Source organism: Eleutherodactylus coqui, chromosome 6, assembly GCF_035609145.1.
Source record: "Eleutherodactylus coqui strain aEleCoq1 chromosome 6, aEleCoq1.hap1, whole genome shotgun sequence".
Classification (NCBI taxonomy): Eukaryota; Metazoa; Chordata; class Amphibia; order Anura; family Eleutherodactylidae; genus Eleutherodactylus; species Eleutherodactylus coqui.
The window spans coordinates 12,802,870-12,823,760 of NC_089842.1; the positions used below are offsets into that span (position 1 = coordinate 12,802,870).

The window sequence follows — 20,891 nt, forward strand, 5'->3', positions numbered from 1 at the left end:
GTGTTGGTTTTTATGCTGTTTTCCAAGGAATTGGACAGTTCTCTAGGGGTTGGGTTTCTATATTCAGCGGCTGCAGGTTTTTCCACGAGTTTTTTTCCGCAGCACATCCGCATATATCCGCACATGATTTTTCACACATCCGCACCTATCCGCAAGCACATTTAGGTGCCATAGGCCGCCTGCACACGAGCGGGTCGGATCCGGCAGCGAGAATTCTCGCCGCGGGACCCGACCCGAGAGCCTGCAGGGACGAGCGCGTACTCTCATGCGCCGGCTGGCAGCCCCGACTCTTTCATGCCGCGGCCGTCTGCATAGGAGTGCGTATTGTAATGCACTCCTATGCAAACTTTCAGTGGCGGAAATCCCGCGGGAAATCCCGCGGCGGGATTTCCGCCCGTGTGCAGGCGGCCATATGCAGGTCTCCGCACGCGTGAAAATCCGCTGGCGTAATCCGGAACACTCGTGTGCAGGCGGCCTTCCTCCTCTTCCTTCACTTCACCACATGAGGGTTGAAGGTACCCTCATGTGGCTGGCGCTCTCACTCCTCTCACTACCGTTGAAGATGACTGAAGACCCAGACACATCTCACTCACTCATATTTATAGGGTGCAGACATCATGTGACGAGACAGATATTAATACATTTCCAGACATATCCCAGCCACTGTCAGACATTAACCTCTCACATGCTGCAGCAGTGCAATACACATAACATTTCCGATTGGGGTTAGTCAGGAGGCTGTCAGAGGACTAGTCAGTGGGCTGCCCCCTTCCTTCGCTATCCTGACATTTCGCATTGGGATTAGTCGGTCAGAAGGCAGTCAGAGGACTAGTTAGTAGGTTGGTCCCTGCCCTCCTGCTGTCTCTATCCTGACATTTTGGATTGAGATTAGTCAGGAGGCGGTCAAAGGACTAGTTAGTTGGCTGTTCCCTGTCCTCCTTTTGTTTCTATCCTGACATTTCGGATTGGGATTAGTCAGGAGGTGGTCGGAGACTAGTTAGTAGGCTGTTCCCTGTCCTCCTTCTATCTCTATCCTGACATTTCGGATTGGGATTAGTCGGTCAGGAGGCGGTCAGAAGACTAGTTAGTAGGCTGTTCCCTGTCCTCCTTCTATCTCTATCCTGACATTTCGGATTGGGGTTAGTCAGGAGGCAGTCAGAGGACTAGTTAGTAGGCTGTTCCCTGTCCTCCTTCTTTCTCTATCCTGACATTTCAGATTGGGATTAGTCGGTCAGGAGGCGGTCAGAGGACTAGTTAGTATTCCGCTTTCTGTCCCCTCCTCCGCCTCCTCCTGACATTCCATGCTGGGATTAGTCCGTCAGGAGCCGGTTAGAGGAATAGTTAGTAGGTTGCTCCCTGTCTCTTCTCCGCCTCTCCTGACATTCCGGGCCGGGATTAGTCAGTCAGTGTGCGGGGCGCAGGGAGGAAGTGACACCGCTCTGCTCGCTCTGCTGTCCCCTGGATGTGAGGGCTTCTCTCGGGCTGTGGATCTAGTAGGAGCCCAGGATGGGATGCTGGGATGTGGGGAGCCCGGGGCGGCGGGCGCTGCTGATCCTTCTGCTCATACAGGTGAGTGCAGCTCCTGGGGACGGCGGGAAGGGACGCAGCACTGATGGGACTGCAGGCTGCTAGTGGGGAGCTCCATCATTAGTCCTCCTGCTGCTCCACGTCTCATGGACGGACCACATTACTGCGTGCAGCGCCACACTCGCGGGACGCTCTCTGCAGCCCTGCATGTTGTGGACTGTGAGGTCACCGACAGCATGATGTCATATTATACTGCATGTGGTGGCGATAGTGGCAGAATAGTGCCAGGTTACATGGATAGTGGCAGAATAGTGCCAGGTTACATGGATAGTGGCTGAATAGTGCCAGGTCACAGAGGATAGTGGCAGAATAGTGCCAGGTCACAGAGGATAGTGGCAGAATAGTGCCAGGCTACATAGATAGTGGTGGCAGAATAGTGCCAGGTTACAGAGGATAGTGGCAGAATAGTGCCAGGTCACAGAGGATAGTGGTGGCAATATCGTGCCTGGGTTATATAAATAGTGGTGGCAGTATCGTGCCCGGGTTATATAGATAGTGGTGGCAGTATAGTGCCCGGATTATATAGATAGCGGTGGCAATATCGTGCCCAGGTTATATAGATAGTGGTGGCAGTATTCTGCCCGACTTATATATATAGTGGGGGCAGTATCGTGCCCGGGTTATATAGATAGGTGGTGGCAGTATTCTGCCCAGGTTATATAGATAGTGGTGGCAGTATTGTGCCTGGGTTATATAGATAGTGGTGGCATTATAGTGCCTGGGTTATATAGATAGTGGTGGCATTATAGTGCCCGGGTTATATAGATAGTGGTGGCAGTGTTGTGCCCGGGTTATATAGATAGTGGTGGCAGTATCGTGCCTGGGTTATATAGATAGTGGTGTCAGTATTCTGCCCGGGTTATATAGGTAGTGGCAGTATTCTGCCCGGGTTATAGAGGTCGCTACTTCTATGCACTAGTTTTTGACTCTCATTGACTCCCTTAACGCTCCCTTCCCAGAGTTCCTGCAGGTCGCTTCTTGCAGAAATACGTATCGCAGTTTTTTATCGCCCTTTTCCGACCTGTGACATCCAGGCTTTCCACTGACCGCACTACAAGTGACAGGCATGCTGCTGCCTCCTTCTGTCACTGCAGAAAGCCCCTGAGCTGCGTCTGTTGGAGAGCCCTCAGTGGGGGGTGTATAAGGGTCTCTTCTTCACAGCCCCTATAGAGCTGGTGGCCATTGGAATACTTACACTGAATAACCCTTAAAGTCCTAATGGTCCCTGTGAGGAGCACATGTCACTTCTCCGGCAGTTAAAGGGTTACAAGGAGCCGACTCACATTGTTCACCATCAGTAGTTAGCGGGTGTCAGGGGTGAGAGAGCAGCGCCAGCGGGACCTCAGCAGTGTGCGGTACTCGTAGGCCAGAACTGTGGAGACCCAATGTCCTGACTGTGCCCCAACATACAGTACAGCTCCTCGAGATCCTGACTGCGCCCCGACATACAGTTCAGCTCCTTAAGAATCTGACGCTGCGCCCCAACATACAGTACAGCCCCTCAGGATCCTGACGCTGCACCCCAACATACAGTATAGCTCCTCAAGATCCTGACGCCACGCCCCGACATACAGCACAGACCCCCAAGATCCTGACGCTGCGCCCCAACATACAGTATAGCTCCTCAAGATCCTGACTGCGCCACAACATACAGCACAGCTCCTCAAGATCCTGACGCTGCGCCCCAACATACAGTATAGCTCCTCAAGATCCTGACGCTGCGCCCCAACATACAGCACAGCTCCTCAAGATCCTGACGCTGCGCTCCAACATACAGTATAGCTCCTCAAGATCCTGAAGCTGCGCCCCGACATACAGCACAGCCCCTCAAGATCCTGACGCTGCGCCCCAACATACAGTATAGCTCCTCAAGATCCTGACGCTGCGCCCAGACATACAGCACAGCCCCTCAAGATCCTGACACTGCGCCCCGACGTACAGTATAGCCCCTCAAGATCCTGACGCCACGCCCCAACATACAGAACAGCTCCTCAAGATCCTGACGCCACGCCCCAACATACAGAACAGCTCCTCAAGATCCTGACGCTGCGCCCCGACATGCAGTACAGCTCCTCAAGATCCTGACCTTGCTCTCCAGGATTTTGATATCCTGACACCACTCCCCAATAACCTGAGCCCTCTCTCCGAGACCCCTTCGGTTTACTCCTGATATCCTGACACCAAATTATTTAATTGCTTCTCGGTATACCATCACTTCACCCTGTGCCCCCGGACTGATCACCTGATACACACTGCTCCGCCGGGGTCCCGTTCAGGCAGACGCTGCTCGGCTGGGGTCCCATTTTGGGCATCCACTGCTCTGCCGGGGTCTTATTCAGGCGGCCGCTGCTCCGCCGGGGTCCTATTCAGAGGGATGCTGCTCTGTTGGGGTCCCACGCAAATGCATGCTCTTCCGCGGAGGTCCTATCTGGCTATACACTGCTCCAGTGGGGTCCCGTCTGGATGTACGCTACTCTCACAGGGTACCATTTGGTCATGTGCTCTTCCGCTGAGGTCCTATTCAGACGCATGCTGCTCCACTGGAGCACCATCCAGACATATGATACTCCGTCAGTGTCCCATTCAGACATATGCCGCTGTATTGGTGTATCTTCTGGACAATCGCGGCTCCGTTGGGGTCCCCTCCCATTACTCAAGCCACACTGCTCCACTAGGGTCCACTATCATTGCCCAAGGCAAGATTCTCCGCCGAGGTGCCCTTCCACCAGCCAAGCCACACAGCTTCACCAAGGTGCTCTCCGGTCACCTGAATCACACTCCTCTGCTGGGGTACTCTGCCATCATCCAAGCCATGCTTCTCTACCAGGGGGCCTCCTGTCGCCTGAGCCATGCTTCTCTGCTGGGGCGCCTCCCGTTGCCCGACCCATGCTTCTCTGCTGGGGTGCCTCCCGTTGTCTGAGCCATGCTTTTTTGCTGGGGTGCCCTCCCGTCGCCCAAGCCATGCTTCTCCATTGGGGTGCCTCCCATCGCCCAAGCCATGCTTCTCTGCTGGGGTGCCTCCCGTCGCCTAAGCTATGCTTCTCCGCTGGGGTGCCTCCCGTCATCCGAGCTATGCTTCTCCGCTGGGGTGCCTCCCGTCGCCCGAGCCATGCTTCTCTGCTGTGGTGCCTCCCATCGCCTGAGCCATGCTTCTCCGCTGGGGTGCCTCCCGTCGCCCAAGCTATGTTTCTCTGCTGGGGTGCCTTCCATCGCCCAAGCCATGCTTCTCTGCTGGGGTGCCTCCCATCACCTGAGCCATGCTTCTCTGCTGTGGTGCCTCCCATCACCTGAGCTATGCTTCTCTTCTGTGGTGCTTCCCAACACCTGAGCCATGCTTCTCTGCTGTGGTGCCTCCCATCACCTGAGCCATGCTTCTCTGCTGTGGTGCCTCCCATCACCTGAGCCATGCTTCTCTGCTGTGGTGCCTCCCATCGCCCAAGCCATGCTTCTCTGCTAGGGTGCCTCCCATCGCCCGAGCCATGCTTCTCTGCTGGGGTGCCCTCCCGTCGCCCAAGCCATGCTTCTCTGCTCGGGTGCCTCCTGTCACCTGAGCTATACTTCTCCGCTATGGTGCCCTCCCGTCGCCTGAGCCATGCTCCGCTGACATATAGTTCTAGAATTTGCAGTTACTGATCTGCATGATATGGGAACAGATATCACATGAAAGAGTATAATTTACAGTATGGAGGGGCGTGTAGACTACATTGTGTACCTCATTACTATCAGGCAGGATGTGTAGATTTTTGCAGGACATGTGATGGACGGGACCGTTTGTGTGCTGGATTCCTGTATAGTATAAATAGTGGTGCGCCACGGGGAGCGGTGTCTTATGCTGCAGGTTATTCAGGGCTCTGGTGCCTGCTTGTCTTCGGCTCTGTGGGGTATCCCAGGAGGGTGTATGGAGTTAAGGATCTCTTACCTTCCCAGGACCCCAGACACCCCCTCAATAATAGACTGCTATTACAATTAATAGGTGTGAAATGCGTCGGTCTCCGATTACTGCTTCACTTTCATTTGCTCAGAATATTGAACAGTATGGTGTCTTGCAAGTTCGCTTCATCTATTAGAACTCTGGGGATTATTGCAGGGCATGCTGAGATATGTAGTACACGTGGTTAGTGTTGACCCTCAGGATAGAGAGTGCTGCCACCTTACGTTTCAGGAGGAGGGACATAATGCAGAAGCCTTTGCTCAGCAATGTCAGCTTGTGTCATCCAGTGAGGTTAGCTTATGTATTAGGCTAGTTTCACATCTGCATTTTTAACTCCGGTCAGAAGTTCCGCCGCAGATCTGTCTCAAAATACGAAGAGAAAAAGCTGGGTAGCTGTGCGGAAACCGAACAGACTCCATTATGGTCAATGGGGTCTGCTGGCACAGTTTGGCTCTGTCCAGAGACGGAGCTGTTTGAGGATTCCCCTTTCCTGCTACCTGAACGAAACAAGAAATCAGAAGCTTGAGTGCAGATGTGAAACCACCCTTGATGATGACTAATCTTCTTACTAAAAAAGCCTCCACCGGCCGCGTCCTGCAAGGCTGTCCTGTAGGAACATCTCTGGCCTGGATCTACATCACGGCCCTGTCCTGTAGAGATCTCTCTCGATTGGGTCTAGTTGGACATCTTTTGTTAACTTGGTTATTCTAAGCGTTTCCTCTGGTCTAGTCTTGAAGGGTTGTCCATGTCCTTTAGAGATACCTCTGGCCTAGATCTAGAGGTAGGTTTGTGCTCAGTCATATAGAAAGGTCTCCAGACTGGGTCTAGGGCGACATATCCTTTGAACTTGCTTAGTAGACATGTCTCCTTCGCCCCTTCACTTTAGGAATGTCTCTGGCCTTTATGTATCCCCATCCTGTAGAGAACTTTTTTTGATTGAGTTTTATAGGAAATTTCTCAAGGTCCTGGTTAGTCAAAGCATTTCCTCTGGTCCAGTCTTGTAGGGCTGTCCGTGTCCTATAGAGATATCTCCAGCCTAGATTAGAGGTAGGTCTGTGGTTTGCACTTATAGAAACGTCTCCAGACTGAGTCTAGGGGGACATAAACGTTGAAGTTGCTTAATAGATATGTCTCCTTTGCCTCTTCATTTTAGGAATGTCTCCGGCCTGTATCTAGCAGGCCTGTATCTGTCTCCGTCCTGTAGAGAACTCTTTTGAATGAGTCTTATGGGCAGTGTCATTAGATCTTGGTTATTCAAAGCATTTCCTCTGGTCCAGTCTTGTAGGGCTGTCCATGTCCTATAGGGATATCTCCAGCTTAGATTAGAGGTAGGTCTGTGGCCCGCTCTTATAGAAACATCTCCAGACTGAGTCTAGGGGGACATAAACGTTGAACTTGCTTAATAGATATGTCTCCTTCGCCTCTTCACTTTAGAAATGTCTCCGGCCTGTATCTAGCAGGCCTGTATCTGTCTCCGTCCTGTAGAGAACTCTTTTGAATTAGTCTTATGGGCAATTTCTTTAGGTCTTGGTTATTCAAAGCATTTCCTCTGGTCCAGTCTTGTAGGGTCGCCCGTGTCCTATAGGGATATCTCCAGTCTGGACCTAGAGGTAGATCTGTGGCCGCCTGAGTCCAGAAGGACGTATCCCTTGACCTTGCCTAGTAGACATGTCTCCTCCAGCACTGCCCTTTAGGATATCTCTGTCCTATTTTGATGCATTGAAGTGAATGGGCCCGCACTAATACACGGGCCCTTATGTGCATGTTGACCTGGCATGTCACCGTCCAACCATTAATGCCTGACCGGTGACACAGCAGATACGGACTAACATGTAACTTCCACGTCAGCGGTCAGTCGTTGGTACTATATCTGCACCATCAGCTCATAGCTCTTAGGGCTCGTTCATCTTGGCGCAAGCGTAAATATGGTACGTATTCATGCGTTTGAGAATTGCGTACTCCCATGGATTTTGTCCGCTCTTGCAGGTTTTTTGTGTGCACAAGGGACCAAGTATGAAGTGAAAAACTCTGCTCATCTGAATGAACCCATCGAAATCAATGGGTTCTATTCACTGCGTATTACGCACGCAAAAATTGAACAAGTCCTTATTGGAGGATGAGCGGCACTTTCCACAACCCTAAATTACATTCTGACCGTCTCCAGGAAATATTCCTGTCTCGGAGTATAAATAGCCGCCTGTGCATTCCATCCTGCTGGTGTATATATAGAGGAGGCGGCCATATTGCCTCTGTTATTGTGTCAGCGCCCCCCACAGCTGCGGGATGTACCCTCTATAGGTGTATGCAGCAGAGGTGGCTGTACTGGGGGGAGCAGTGTGGGACCCCTGCTGGCCGGCTGGTCAGCTGACCACTCATGTCTGTGGTCAGTTAGTGTGCTTCTTGACCATTTCCTCGGCTCTGTGAAGTAATTAGAAGAGATTTGCTGCAAGGAAAGCTGTGGTGTGCTGCGAACCTGTGCTGCCGTTAATAATCTGTTACACTGCACCCCCGTGTGGTATTCATGTTGGACTCGTATCAATGTTTCGTAAAACAAAAGCTGCTCTGCGATTGTCTAGAAGAAAACCCGCCTGTTGCCCCTAGCAACCAATTACTGCGCAGCTTCACTCCTAGGGCTGAGGTAACATGAAAGCTGCGCTGTGATTGGTTGCTATATATTATACCGCTGAGGTAACATGAAAGCTGCGCTGTGATTGGTTGTTATATATTATACTGCTGAGGTAAAATGAAAGCTGCGCTGTGATTGGTTGTTATATATTATACTGCTGAGGTAAAATGAAAGCTGCGCTGTGATTGGTTGCTAGAGGCAGCAGGCTGGGTTTCTTCTAGACGGTTCTCATAAATAGGCTCCATAATCCTCGTCCTCCTCAGTTTTCATAGAGAACCTGACAGAAATTACAGTTACTCAGGTAGTGAATCACCCCATATTAAGGGCGCCCACCCACTGGCGATTTTTTCTCCTTTGCGTTTCGCGTTTTTTCTCAAGAGCAATTAGAATTGAATGTACTCCTGTCCACTGGCGTTTTTTGTTTCAGTCCGTTGCAATTTTTAACATAGGAACTGTCAGTTGCATATGTGTCCTTATTTTTCTCTTAATGCACCCATGAAAGTCAATGTAAATTAATGCAAAAAGCCGCGAAAATGCCGCGAAAACGCCGCGAAAAATGCGACGAAAACGCTGCGTTTTTCACGCACGAAAATCGCAAACGCCAGTGGGTGGGCGGGCGCGGGTGCCCACCCACTGGCGATTTTTTTTTTTTTTTTCTTTGCGTTTTGCGTTTTTTCTCAAGAGCAATTAGAATTGAATGTACTCCTGTCCACTGGCGTTTTTTTTTGCGTTGCGTTTGCGTTTTTTAACATAGGAACTGTCAGTTGCATATGTGTCCTTATTTTTCTCCTAATGCACCCATGAAAGTCAATGGAAATTAATGGAAAAGCTGCGAAAACGCAGCGAAAAACGCGAGGAAAACGCGGGGAAAACGCTGCGAAAACGCTGCATTTTTCACGCACGAAAATCGCAAACGCCAGTGGGTGGGCGCCCTAATACTGAGGCCAGCTTCATGCTGTGTAGTATTAATACTGAGGCCAGCTTCATGCTCTGTGTAGTATTAATACTGAGGCCAGCTTTATGCTCTGTGTAGTATTAATACTGAGGCCAGCTTTATGCTCTGTGTAGTATTAATACTGAGGCCAACTTCATGGTCTGTGTAGTATTAATACTTAGGCCAGATTTATGCTCTGTGTAGCATTAATACTGAGGCCAGCTTCATGGTCTGTGTAGTATTAATACTGAGGCCAGCTTCATGCTCTGTGTAGTATTAATACTGAGGCCAGCTTCATGCTCTGTGTAGTATTAATACTGAGGCCAGCTTTATGCTCTGTGTAGTATTAATACTGAGGCCAGCTTTATGCTCTGTGTAGTATTAATACTGAGGCCAACTTCATGGTCTGTGTAGTATTAATACTTAGGCCAGATTTATGCTCTGTGTAGCATTAATACTGAGGCCAGCTTCATGGTCTGTGTAGTATTAATACTGAGGCCAGCTTCATGCTCTGTGTAGTATTAATACTGAGGCCAGCTTCATGCTCTGTGTAGTATTAATACTGAGGCCAACTTCATGGTCTGTGTAGTATTAATACTTAGGCCAGATTTATGCTCTGTGTAGCATTAATACTGAGGCCAGCTTCATGGTCTGTGTAGTATTAATACTGAGGCCAGCTTTATGGTCTGTGTAGTATTAATACTGAGGCCGGCTATATGCTCTGCGTAGTATTAGTACTGAGGCCAGCTTCATGCTCTGTGTAGTATTAATACTGAGGCCGGCTTCATGGTCTATGTAGTATTAATACTGAGCCCAGCTTCATGCTCTGTGTAGTATTAATACTGAGGCCAGCTTCATGCTCTGTGTAGTATTAATACTGAGGCCAGCTTTATGGTCTGTGTAGTATTAATACTGAGGCCGGCTTCATGCTCTGTGTAGTATTAATACTGAGGCGAGCTTCATGCTCTGTGTAGTATTAATACTTAGGCCAGCATTATGCTCTGCGTAATATTAATACTGAGGCCAGCTTGATGGTCTGTGTAGTATTAATACTGAGGCCAGCTTGATGGTCTGTGTAGTATTAATACTGAGGCCAGCTTTATGCTCTGTGTAATATTAATACTGAGGCCAGCTTGATGGTCTGTGTAGTATTAATACTTATGCCAGCTTCATAGTCTGTGTAGTATTAATACTGAGGCCAGCTTCATGGTCTGTGTAGTACTAATACTTAGGCCAGCTTCATGGTATGTGTAGTATTAATACTGAGGCCAGCTTCATGGTCTGTGTAGTATTAACACTTGGGCCAGCTTTATGCTCTGTGTAGCATTAATACTGAGGCCGGCCACGTGCAATGAATTCTGTAGTATTAAGGGTGCATTTACATGTAAAACTGCAATGTTCGCTGTGTGCATCTCAAGTTGTGAGAAAATGGCATCACTGAACGTGTAACTTTCACAGATGTTTTTCAGACTTGCAAAAATCGCATGTATTTTCAGTGGGAAAAATTTAAAATCGCAATGAAACTTGCACATACATGCCAATCCATGCGATTTCCCCCATCCCACCCCTCCTTGGAAACAATGGCCGAGATTTCTGTGGACTCGCCAAAAATTACACTTCTGTCTTATGGCATCGCTGGGAGGGGAACATCATGCATGTAAACAGACTGATTGAGAACAATGGGGTCTATTTTAGTGTGAGTTTTGTGCCTCCCCCAATACGCAAAAAACTGCTGCGAGAAACTAGTTCATGTGAATGCACCCTCATACTGAGACCAGCCTAGTACTCCATGTAGTATTAGAACTGAGACTAGCCCAGTGCTCTATGTAGTACTAATACTGAAGCCGGCCCAGTGCTCTATGTAGTATTAATACTAAGGCCAACCCAGTGCTCTAGGTAGTATTATTTCTGAGGCTGGCCCAGTGCTCTATGTAGTATTAATACTTAGGCCAGCCCAGTGCCCTTTGTAGTATTAATACTGAGGCCAACCTAATGCTCTATGTAGTATTAATACTGAGGTCGGCCCAGTGCTCTACGTAGTATTAATACTGAGGCTGGCTCAGTGCTCTATGTAGTATTAATACTGAGGCCAACCCAATGCTCTATGTAGTATTAATACTGAGGCCAATCCAATGCTCTATGTAGTACTAATACTGAGGTCGGCCCAGTGCTCTATGTAGTATTAATACTGATGCCAGCCCAATGCTCTGTGTAGTATTAATACTAAGGCCAGCCCAGTGCTCTATGTAGTATTAATACTGAGGCTGGCCCAGTGCTCTATGTAGTATTAATACTGAGGCCAACCCAATGCTCTATAGAGTATTAATACTGAGGCCAACCCAGTGCTCTATGTAGTACTAATACTGAGGTCGGCCCGGTGCTCTATGTAGTATTAATACTGATGCCAGCCCATTGCTCTATATAGTATTAATACTGAGGCCGGCCCAGTGCTCTATATAGTATTATTACTGATGCCAGCCCAATGCTCTGTGTAGTATTAATACTGATGCCAGCCATTGCTCTATATAGTATTACTACTGAGGCCGGCCTATTGCTCTATGTAGTATTAATACTGATGCCAGCCTATTGCTCTATATAGTATTAATACTGAGGCCGGCCTATTGCTCTATGTAGTATTAATACTGATGCCAGCCCATTGCTCTATATAGTATTAATACTGAGGCCGGCCCAGTGCTCTATATAGTAGTAATACTGAGGCCGGCCTATTGCTCTATGTAGTATTAATACTGATGCCAGCCCATAGCTCTATATAGTATTACTACTGAGGCTGGCCTATTGCTCTATGTAGTATTAATACTGATGCCAGCCTATTGCTCTATATAGTATTAATACTGAGGCCGGCCTATTGCTCTATGTAGTATTAATACTGATGCCAGCCCATTGCTCTATATAGTATTAATACTAAGGCCGGCCCAGTGCTCTATATAGTAGTAATACTGAGGCCGGCCTATTGCTCTATGTAGTATTAATACTGATGCCAGCCTATTGCTCTATATAGTATTAATACTGAGGCCGGCCTATTGCTCTATGTAGTATTAATACTGATGCCAGCCCATTGCTCTATATAGTATTAATACTGAGGCCGGCCCAGTGCTCTATATAGTAGTAATACTGAGGCCGGCCTATTGCTCTATGTAGTATTAATACTGATGCCAGCCCATTGCTCTATATAGTATTAATACTGAGGCCGGCCTATTGCTCTATGTAGTATTAATACTGATGCCAGCCCATTGCTCTATATAGTATTAATACTGAGGCCAGCCCAGTGCTCTGTGTAGTATTAATACTGAGGCCAGCCCAGTGCTCTATGTAGTATTAATACTGAGGCCAGCCCATTGCTCTATGTAGTATTAATACTGAGGCCAGCCCAGTGCTCTATGTAGTATTAATACTGAGGCTGGCCCAGTGCTCTATATAGTATTAATACTGAGGCCGGCCCAGTGCTCTATATAGTATTAATACTGAGGCCAGCCCAGTGCTCTATATAGTATTAATACTGAGGCTAGCCCATTGCTCTATATAGTATTAATACTGAGGCCGGCCCAGTGCTCTATGTAGTATTAATACTGAGGCTGCTGTCTGCTCTATGTAGTATTAATACTGAGGCCAGCCCAGTGCTCTGTGTAGTATTAATACTGAGGCCAGCCCAGTGCTCTATGTAGTATTAATACTGAGGCCGCTGTCTGCTCTTGCAGTCGTAAAACCTTAGTAAAACATCTTGGTGACAGACGATCTCGGGGTGGCAGTTTACAGATTTGCGTGACGTCCGTTTTTTTACCTCCCCGTCCTTCCTCACACACCAGCGGCGGCCCGGACTCGGCGGCGCAGCACTCGCCGCTTGTACTGAGTTTGCAAAAGCTGCATCCAAACTGTCAGGAAGTCTGAAGTAATCTGGTGAAAGCCATAACGGCCGCTGTCTTCCCGAGCGCAGCTTCCGCCTTAATGGCGCCTATTACTACATGTGGTTCTAGGAAATTTCCCACAATGGCGGTTTTGATTCCTTCTCGTTTATCAATGGGGACAAAACATGGTAATGGGTCACATTGCGAAAAACACATTGAGCCGTGGAATCCGCATGGTCCTCTAATGCAGAACGCGGTCGGGCATTTCTACGGATCTCTTCACATCAATGGAACCGCTGAACGCCGCGGGTTTAATACTGGTCTCATTTTACTTCATATTGACTACCGGTGAGGAGCTCAGCTGTTGTCTAGATGGTGATGAGGGGGCTTCACCGCTCCGAGGGGCTGCAGGTGCTGGTTACATGGGGGTCAGCGGAAGCTGTGAGCAGACAGCCGGGGAGCGTGAAATGTCTATTTGACTAGTCAATTCAGTAACTGCACATGAAAGGAGGGGGCTGATCTCGGCAAACATTGGGCACCCCGGCGTGACCCCCCACCCTGTAGTAGTGACACATTCCTCCCCTGTGTGAAGTTTACTCTGCAGATCATTGCTCTACAGCCTTCCCACACTGCGGCAGTGTCACATGTTCTGCAGACCGTCTCATTGTAGTCTGGGCAGGTTCATGGAGTGTGTAATCTGGGGGTCAGTGTGGAGACCCCACTCTTTTCTGATTCGGTGTGGATCATAAAAGGAGAGGAAGTATAACAGTATGGTGCCACAGGGTGGTCAGCCGGGTTGCTTCTTGGTTGCGTCAGTCATGTGGCCAAGAACCCCGCCGCGATGCAGGCCTGCGCAGCTCGCTAATAAATTATAGGGGTTAGCCAAAATCTCAACTTAATCTGGGGCCAGTTGGCTGTCCTCGGAGTATGGGCTCACTCACACGGGCGTATGTTGCCTGCAATACGCAGTGCTAAAAGCCCATTGACTTCTATTGGGCCAGTCACTCCTGCGTTTTCTTCTCGCGCATGTCCTGTTTTGGTGTGTATTATCCACCAATATAGCCTATAGGGATTTAACATATGCAGCTGATACAAATGTAGCACGGAAAAATCTGCGCGTAATACGCGGGACACATACGCCCCTGTGAGTGCGCCCATAGACAGAGTATTCTTGGGAATAAGCCATGGGGGGTTTCACAGAAAATCCATTGCGGATTTTGCAGCAGATCCACATCAGAATCTTGTTACATGCACATTGTCGTGCTGATTTCCACTTTCACGTCCTCATCCAAAGAGGCGAAGTCCGTGCTAAAAATCCGTAGTGTAAATTGGCGCGCTACAGATGTGAAATCCGCTCTGTAGCTGAATTTATGCTGTGGATTTCTTGATATCTCATCCTCACCGCTGATACTGTAATGTAGGTATCTTCTGCAGCCACGTCTGCGGCACCAGCAGCATGTCCGCTAGGTGTGACCGTGGCCTTCCAGTAATGCATGATGTGTATGGCCGGATGTCAGCAGGCATCAAGCGCCGACGAGGTGAGGAGCAGCATTACAAAGAGTGAATGGTCAGGGGGCCGATGCAGAAACCCCCGGGGTAACGGGTGATTGCCTCTGTATATGGACAAGCCTTACACGCAGCAGATTGTTGGGCGCTGAGGTCAGGAAGACGGGGGTCTTGCAGCCTTGACTGCTTTTTCCTTCCCGTTTTGCTGTGGATTCCAGATGCACAACACAGAAGACTTTTCCTCCAGATTAGTCGGTTTCCTTGCTTTGTTTTGTGGTCGGAGCTCTATTATTGGCGCTTGAAGCGACGTCCTGCTGAACTCCATCACCGCACAAAGGAGTAGCGGGACAGATTAATGTCTCCGAAATGTGTCCTGGAACCAAGGACAGACTCAATATGCCGGTCATTGCCACACCTCATTAATCAAGGGCGAAGCACTAGAATCCAGGGAGTTATTGTAGCGGTGGAACGTTGCGCCAATATTAACAGTTTAATCCCCATCGTCCAGTCATCAAGGAGCCCTCAATCCATGATACGTCAGAGATAGTCTCCCCTAGAAGTAGCGACGATCAGGAATCATTAGTACAATTGTCCCCATAGGCTGTACATCTCCCTGTTTATAGATTCGGAGGAGTGTTTATACCCTATAATAGGCCCATGTAAAAGGACCTTAAAGGGGTTGTCTAGTTGTAAACTTTTGATGGTCTATCCTCAGGATAGGTCATCAATAGTAGATCTGCAATAAGCTGTTGTCTGGGCCGATGCACTCATTTCTGCAAGAAGCAGACAGCTCTGTTCCTGCTGCAGTGGCCAGGCTTGGTATTGCAGGCACTGAAGTGAATGAGAACTTTGCCTGCAATACCAAGCCTGGCCACTGCAGTGGGAACAGAGCTGTCTGCTTCTTGCAGAAATGAGTGCACTGGCCCAGAAGAGCATTGATCTACTATTGATGACTTATCTTAAGTATAGGCCATTGTTAGTTTAAAACTGGAGAACCTCTTTAAGGAAACACCTGTCACAGGTCCCCCGGTTACTTACCTCTTCCCGCTCCCTCACCCAACCGGCAGCTCCAGTCTCACTTTACTGGCTACAGTCAGCCTGAGGCTGTCCACAAACAAGCTGCTGCAGCAGTCAATAACGGCGCTCAGCGATCATGGCTGAGCGCTGTAATTGGCTGCTGCAGCAGATTTACAGGAGAATGCAGCAGTCTGTAAACCAAGACAGTGGAGACCGGAGTCGGTGGTGGAGGAAGAGGTGAGCAACCACTGATTACTCATGGGGGCCCCGGTGACAGGGGTTTCCCTAACTCTGATCACCCCTTTAAGTCATCAGGAAGTTAAGAGCTGAACAAGCATACGTGAGTTAATTGACCACATATACCAGCGAAGAACAAGTCTTATAAGAAGCTCACGGAGGTATTCAGGTAGCTTGTGGAGACTACTGGCCTTCATGCAAAGCTTTCTGCATCTGACCTGCTTTTGTAACCCCTGGAGTAAGGCCTGTGTCCCCCTGAGCTTTTGCAGTAATGGACTTTATGCCTCTCACCTTATCTTTTTGGTTGCTTCCTTGAGATAGCGGGCCTAAGGGGCAAAGACTTTGTTCTTGCAGATGTAAAAGTTTCAGAAAAAAACAGACTTGATTAAGAAACCAAAGAAACAGACGTCAGGAAGTAACTTTGTTTAAACGCTGGCTTGAGATGCAGGAAAAGTCGGCACTTGGCTTTGTATTTTGGCAAATATCTCAGTTTATTTGTGATGGAATTAGTTAAATTCACCCGGTTACAGAGGATGACTCAAGGGAGGGAGATGTGCAACCTCTGGCCAGGAGTCTGTGACACATGACTAATCCGGGAGCTGCTGACACCGACCTCCATGCCATGGAAGTGCTGGCTAATGTAGAAGCCGCTCAGAAGCTCGTAGTGTAGACATTATACACTTTATTATCACCCTGGAAATGATCACCGTGACCGCAGAGCGCAGCGTAAGATCCTACGACAAGTTTTCTGTGAATCACTTTCAGTGTGAATCATAGAACTGTACAGTTTGAAGGAACCTCCGGGGTCATCGGGTCCGACCCCCTCTGCTCAGTGCAGGATCACTAAATCATCCCAGACAGATATTTGTTCAGCCTTTGTTTGAACACTTCCATTGAATGAGAACTCGCCACCTCCCGTGGTAACCTGTTCCACTCATTGATCCCCCTCACTGTCTAATATCTAATCTGTGTCTCCTCCCTTTCAGTTTCATCCCATTGCTTCTAGTCTTTCCTTGTGCAGATGAGAATAGGGCTGATCCCTCTGCACTGTGACAGCCCTTCAGATATTTGTAGACAGCTATTAAGTCTCCTCTCAGCCTTCTCTTCTGCATGCTAAACATTCCCAGATGCTTTATACGTTCCTCATAGGATATGAACTGGACACAGTATTCCAGATGAGGTCTAACTAACGAAGAGTAGAGGGGGATAATGACCTCACGTGATCTAGACTCTATGCTTCTCTTAATACATCCCAGAATTGTGTTTGCCTTTTTGGCTGCTGCATCACATTGTTGACTCATGTTCAGTCTATGATCTATTAGTATACCCAAGTCTTTTTCGCGTGTGCTACTGCTTAGCCCAATTCCTCCCATTCTCTATGTGCTTTCTTCATTTTTCTTGTCCAGTTGTAGGAGTTTGTATTTTTCCTTGTTAAATACCATTCTGCTAATTGCCACTCGCTAATGTGAATACACATTAGATGGGAAAATCCAGGGATCTAAGCGACTTCCAACGAGGCCTGGTCATAGATCAGCCAGGGCCAGGATTTTACTGTCAACCGTGTGGGGTTTTCTTGTGCAATTGTGTGGAGAGTATACTAAGAATGGCGTGATCGAGGAAAAGCATGTAGCAAAAAGGGAATCCTTTGAATGGAAACAAAAAGGGTCACTAAAAGGGGTCAGAGGGGGATATTCGAAATTATTCTGATCAACAGGCACTGCAAAGTCAGGAGTAGCCAAATACAACTCTGGTTCTCAAACTAATGTGTCTGAACACACAACCTGGTGAGCGGTCAGCAAATCATGTCCTATGAAGAACGGTTAAAGGATCTGGGAAGGTTTAGCTAGCAAAAAAGAAGGCTGAGAGGAGACTTAATAGCCGTCTACAAATATCTGAAGGGCCGTCACAGTGCAGAGGGATCAGCTCTATTGTCATCTGTACAAGGAAAGACAAGAAGCAATGAGACGAATCTGAAAGTAAGGAGACACAGACTAGATATTAGACAGTGAGGGTGATTAATGAGTGGAACAGGTTACCACTGGAGGTGGTGAGTTTTCCTTCAATGGAAATGTTCAAACAAAGGCTGGACAAATATCTGACTGGGGTGATTTAGAGAATCCTGCATGAGCAGAGGGTTGGACCCAATGACCCCGGAGGTCCCTTCCAACTCCACCATTCTATGAACCTAGTGTTCCTTAGCACGGATGGGCTATAACAGCAGACAACCAGTTCCAGATCCATTGTGTCTAAGAGATACAGAAAGGCGAGACTTCAGTGGGTAAAAGAGGACAAAAATGTTATCACTGACCTGCGGAAAAACATCACGTGGTCAGAATGGTCATGTTGCTCCATGCTGATGGGAGGTCAGAATTTGGTGCAAGCAGCAGGAATCTCTGATCCCTTCCTGTCAGCTGGTCAGAACATGTCAGCATCGCCAACTAATCTGCAGCAGCTACAAGAAGCTTTCTGTCCGCAGGGGCCGGGATTCCTGCAGAATCATTTCATCAACTAGTGGAATCTACACCACGAAGAATTGCTGCAGATGTGAAGTCCAAAGGAGGTCCAACATGATACTAGATGGGGTCTTTAATAAAGTGTGCATTTAGAGTAGATATCAATAAAGTGATGGCTGCACTCACCATCCTGTGCAGCTGTCATCCATGTACAAGGCCGGGTACCCTACATGTCAATTTGTTCTACCATTCATAATCAACTATCACTTTGGGGCACATCCCACAATGTGGAGCTCCAAAAAGGCTTGAAGTTGTACAGAACTGTAATATCCAACCCATGGGAGTCCGTGAGGCGCTATTATACCTCCATGCACCTCCGATTTCAACCAGAAGGTTTTTCTTGATATAACGAAGCATCACCTCTAGCAGAGGACATCATTGACATGCTGCGGCACATGGCACCGATGCCACCTTGATAACTGGTTGACTATGATTGAACTGGAGAACTTTCCAACACTTGGCTTATTTAAGGAAACCTCAGAAGAATTCGGAAACGTCTCTAATATTTTTTTAATAAGTGGTTGAGTTGATTTTGGCGACTTCTACTCTCAGTCACACACTTGGGAGTCTAGACACTTCTGATCATTAGCGTTTAAGAATCTTGGAGAACCTAAGAACACACTTATATGATGGAGGCTCGACTCCAGGATAGATATTATGCAGGTTGGGCAGAATGTAGTGCACTGACGATGATGACCACCCTCGAATGCTGGTTGGTATGAAGGTCAGTGGAATGGACCTCCTGATTCTTTCTTGTCAGGGGAAGTGAGAAGAAAGGATGGGTGTTTCCATGAAGATGTAGAAGGACGTCTTTGTTACAACGATCATACTGTAGATGTAGCAGACCACCGGGTGCCACGTCCATCGCTGGGATATCTACCCCAGCTTGTTAAGCAAGCTGATCATTTTTGGACCCAAGCAGCTGGATGCACATACGGATGTGGGTAACAGCCTGATGCCTCATTGTGTGCGGCTTTAACAGTTGGCAGCTAAACAAGCATACCTTGTGCCAAGTCAACTTGCCTGCACTTAATCCTACCCGTTATGTCCATAGAGGTACTGACAGCTGATGCCAGGTTGTGGAAAGGTTAAATCTACAGTCTTCTATGTGCTCTGAAGAAGGAATTAATCTATTGCCCCCTGCTATCTGCCATTTTAGGGGTTGACTGCAGTGTTTATCAATGGCATGAGATAGGATAATCATCATCCTCCTGCCGCTGCCCCTCTGATGTTCCAAGGCATTGTTGTCAGCCCATGGATGCCCCCACAACACAATCACTTAGTTCTGCTACTATATTTAGGTAATAAACTTGACTCTGGAGTTGCACTTATATAATAAGTTTGGTTCTGATATTTTATCTGAGGTTGGTTCGTACTGTACTTATGTTATGAGCTTCGTTCTGGTGCTGTATTTATATTATAAGCTTGGTTCTGGTACTGTATTTATATAATGAGTTTGGTTCTGGTATGGCATCTATGCACCAAGGTTGGTTTGTGTTGTATTTATGTTATGAGCTTGCTTGTGCTGTTGTATTTATCTCATGAGGTTGGTTCTGATGCTGTATTTATGTTGTGAGCTTGGATCTGGTATTGTATCTATGTACTGAGCTTGGTTCTGGTGCTGTTTTTATGGGGTAATTCCACACAGAGTGTCATCTAACTTTGGGCCGGCACTGCTACGGTCGTGCCATCAGTGGAAGATGTAAAAATCCAGTAGCGGCGCATCATGTGACTGGCTAGTAAAGTAATACATCTGACCTGTAAAGTTCATGTCTGTGAGGTTTGAACAATTGGAGAAGAGTGAAAAAGTTCCAGGAAAAGCTCTTTAACACATTAGACTAAAGTCATCTGAACTCAAGTATTTTGGCAAAACAGGCACACCGTCACATATATATTAGATGTTTGTCGAACGTTCCTTTGGCAGAAGTAAGAGAAAGAAAAGGATTGGGCATGCTGAATTTAACATGCCTGATCCTTTTGTTCTCAAAGGAAATAAGCCGCCTCCAGTAGGTGTTCGCCTGAGCATGCATGTCTATGGGGGATCGAAGGAATAGCTGCTTGTCTGGTGGCAGGTATGTTTGTCTATAGCCTTATTCTCTCACACCATTATAGTCTCTACTGATCCATATATGACTGATATCAGTCCCTGCTCCTCTTATAACGCTCCGGCAGTGTTGGTCTGTGGATTATATGGGTCATTGGCTATAGCTCTTGTGGGAACAGTCACATTAGTTATGGGTTTTCTGGGTGACCATAGTTACAGTGTTGTGTATGAACGATAACACATTGTATAGGGGAATTCCTGTATCCTGTCATGTGGGTGGCATTTCTTCATGTATTCCCCTGCGAGTGCAGCCAAGAGGGGTCCTGAGGGCATTTTCAGGGGGTTTCCTGCAGTTTTGCATCACTTTCACTGTCAGAGGCTGTTACTATCCAGACTCCTCACAAAGTCTGATGCTACAGGGGGAACCCGCTAGAGCAGATCACACCGGGATGTTTTTTCTAATGCTAGAGACGATGGCGGTCATCCGCTCCTCTCTGGGGGGGTTTAGGCCAGTACTGTCACAACGCCCCTCATCTTGGGTCCCAGCCTAATACTCCTCGGGTGGCCAAAGATAGAGCCAGGACTATCAACGGAATAACCGGAATAGACAAACAGTAGCAATTATGTTAATAA

At 47.9% G+C, this 20,891-nt stretch overlaps 1 protein-coding gene across 12 annotated transcripts in view; it reads left to right on the forward strand.

Annotated features, from left to right (window-relative positions):
* The first annotated feature begins 1,266 nt into the window (after positions 1-1,266).
* Positions 1,267-20,891, forward strand: part of HSPG2 (heparan sulfate proteoglycan 2) — a 162,142-nt gene continuing 142,517 nt past the window's right edge. For 7 of the 12 annotated variants that reach the window (XM_066606250.1, XM_066606251.1, XM_066606257.1 and 4 more), the window contains exon 1: positions 1,300-1,569. In XM_066606250.1, coding sequence (XP_066462347.1) covers positions 1,507-1,569 — 63 coding nt within the window. In that variant the 5' untranslated portion in view covers positions 1,300-1,506. Of the gene's footprint in view, positions 1,570-20,891 lie in introns of all 12 variants that reach the window. The other 5 variants (XM_066606261.1, XM_066606260.1, XM_066606258.1 and 2 more) reach the window with 4 other exon arrangements.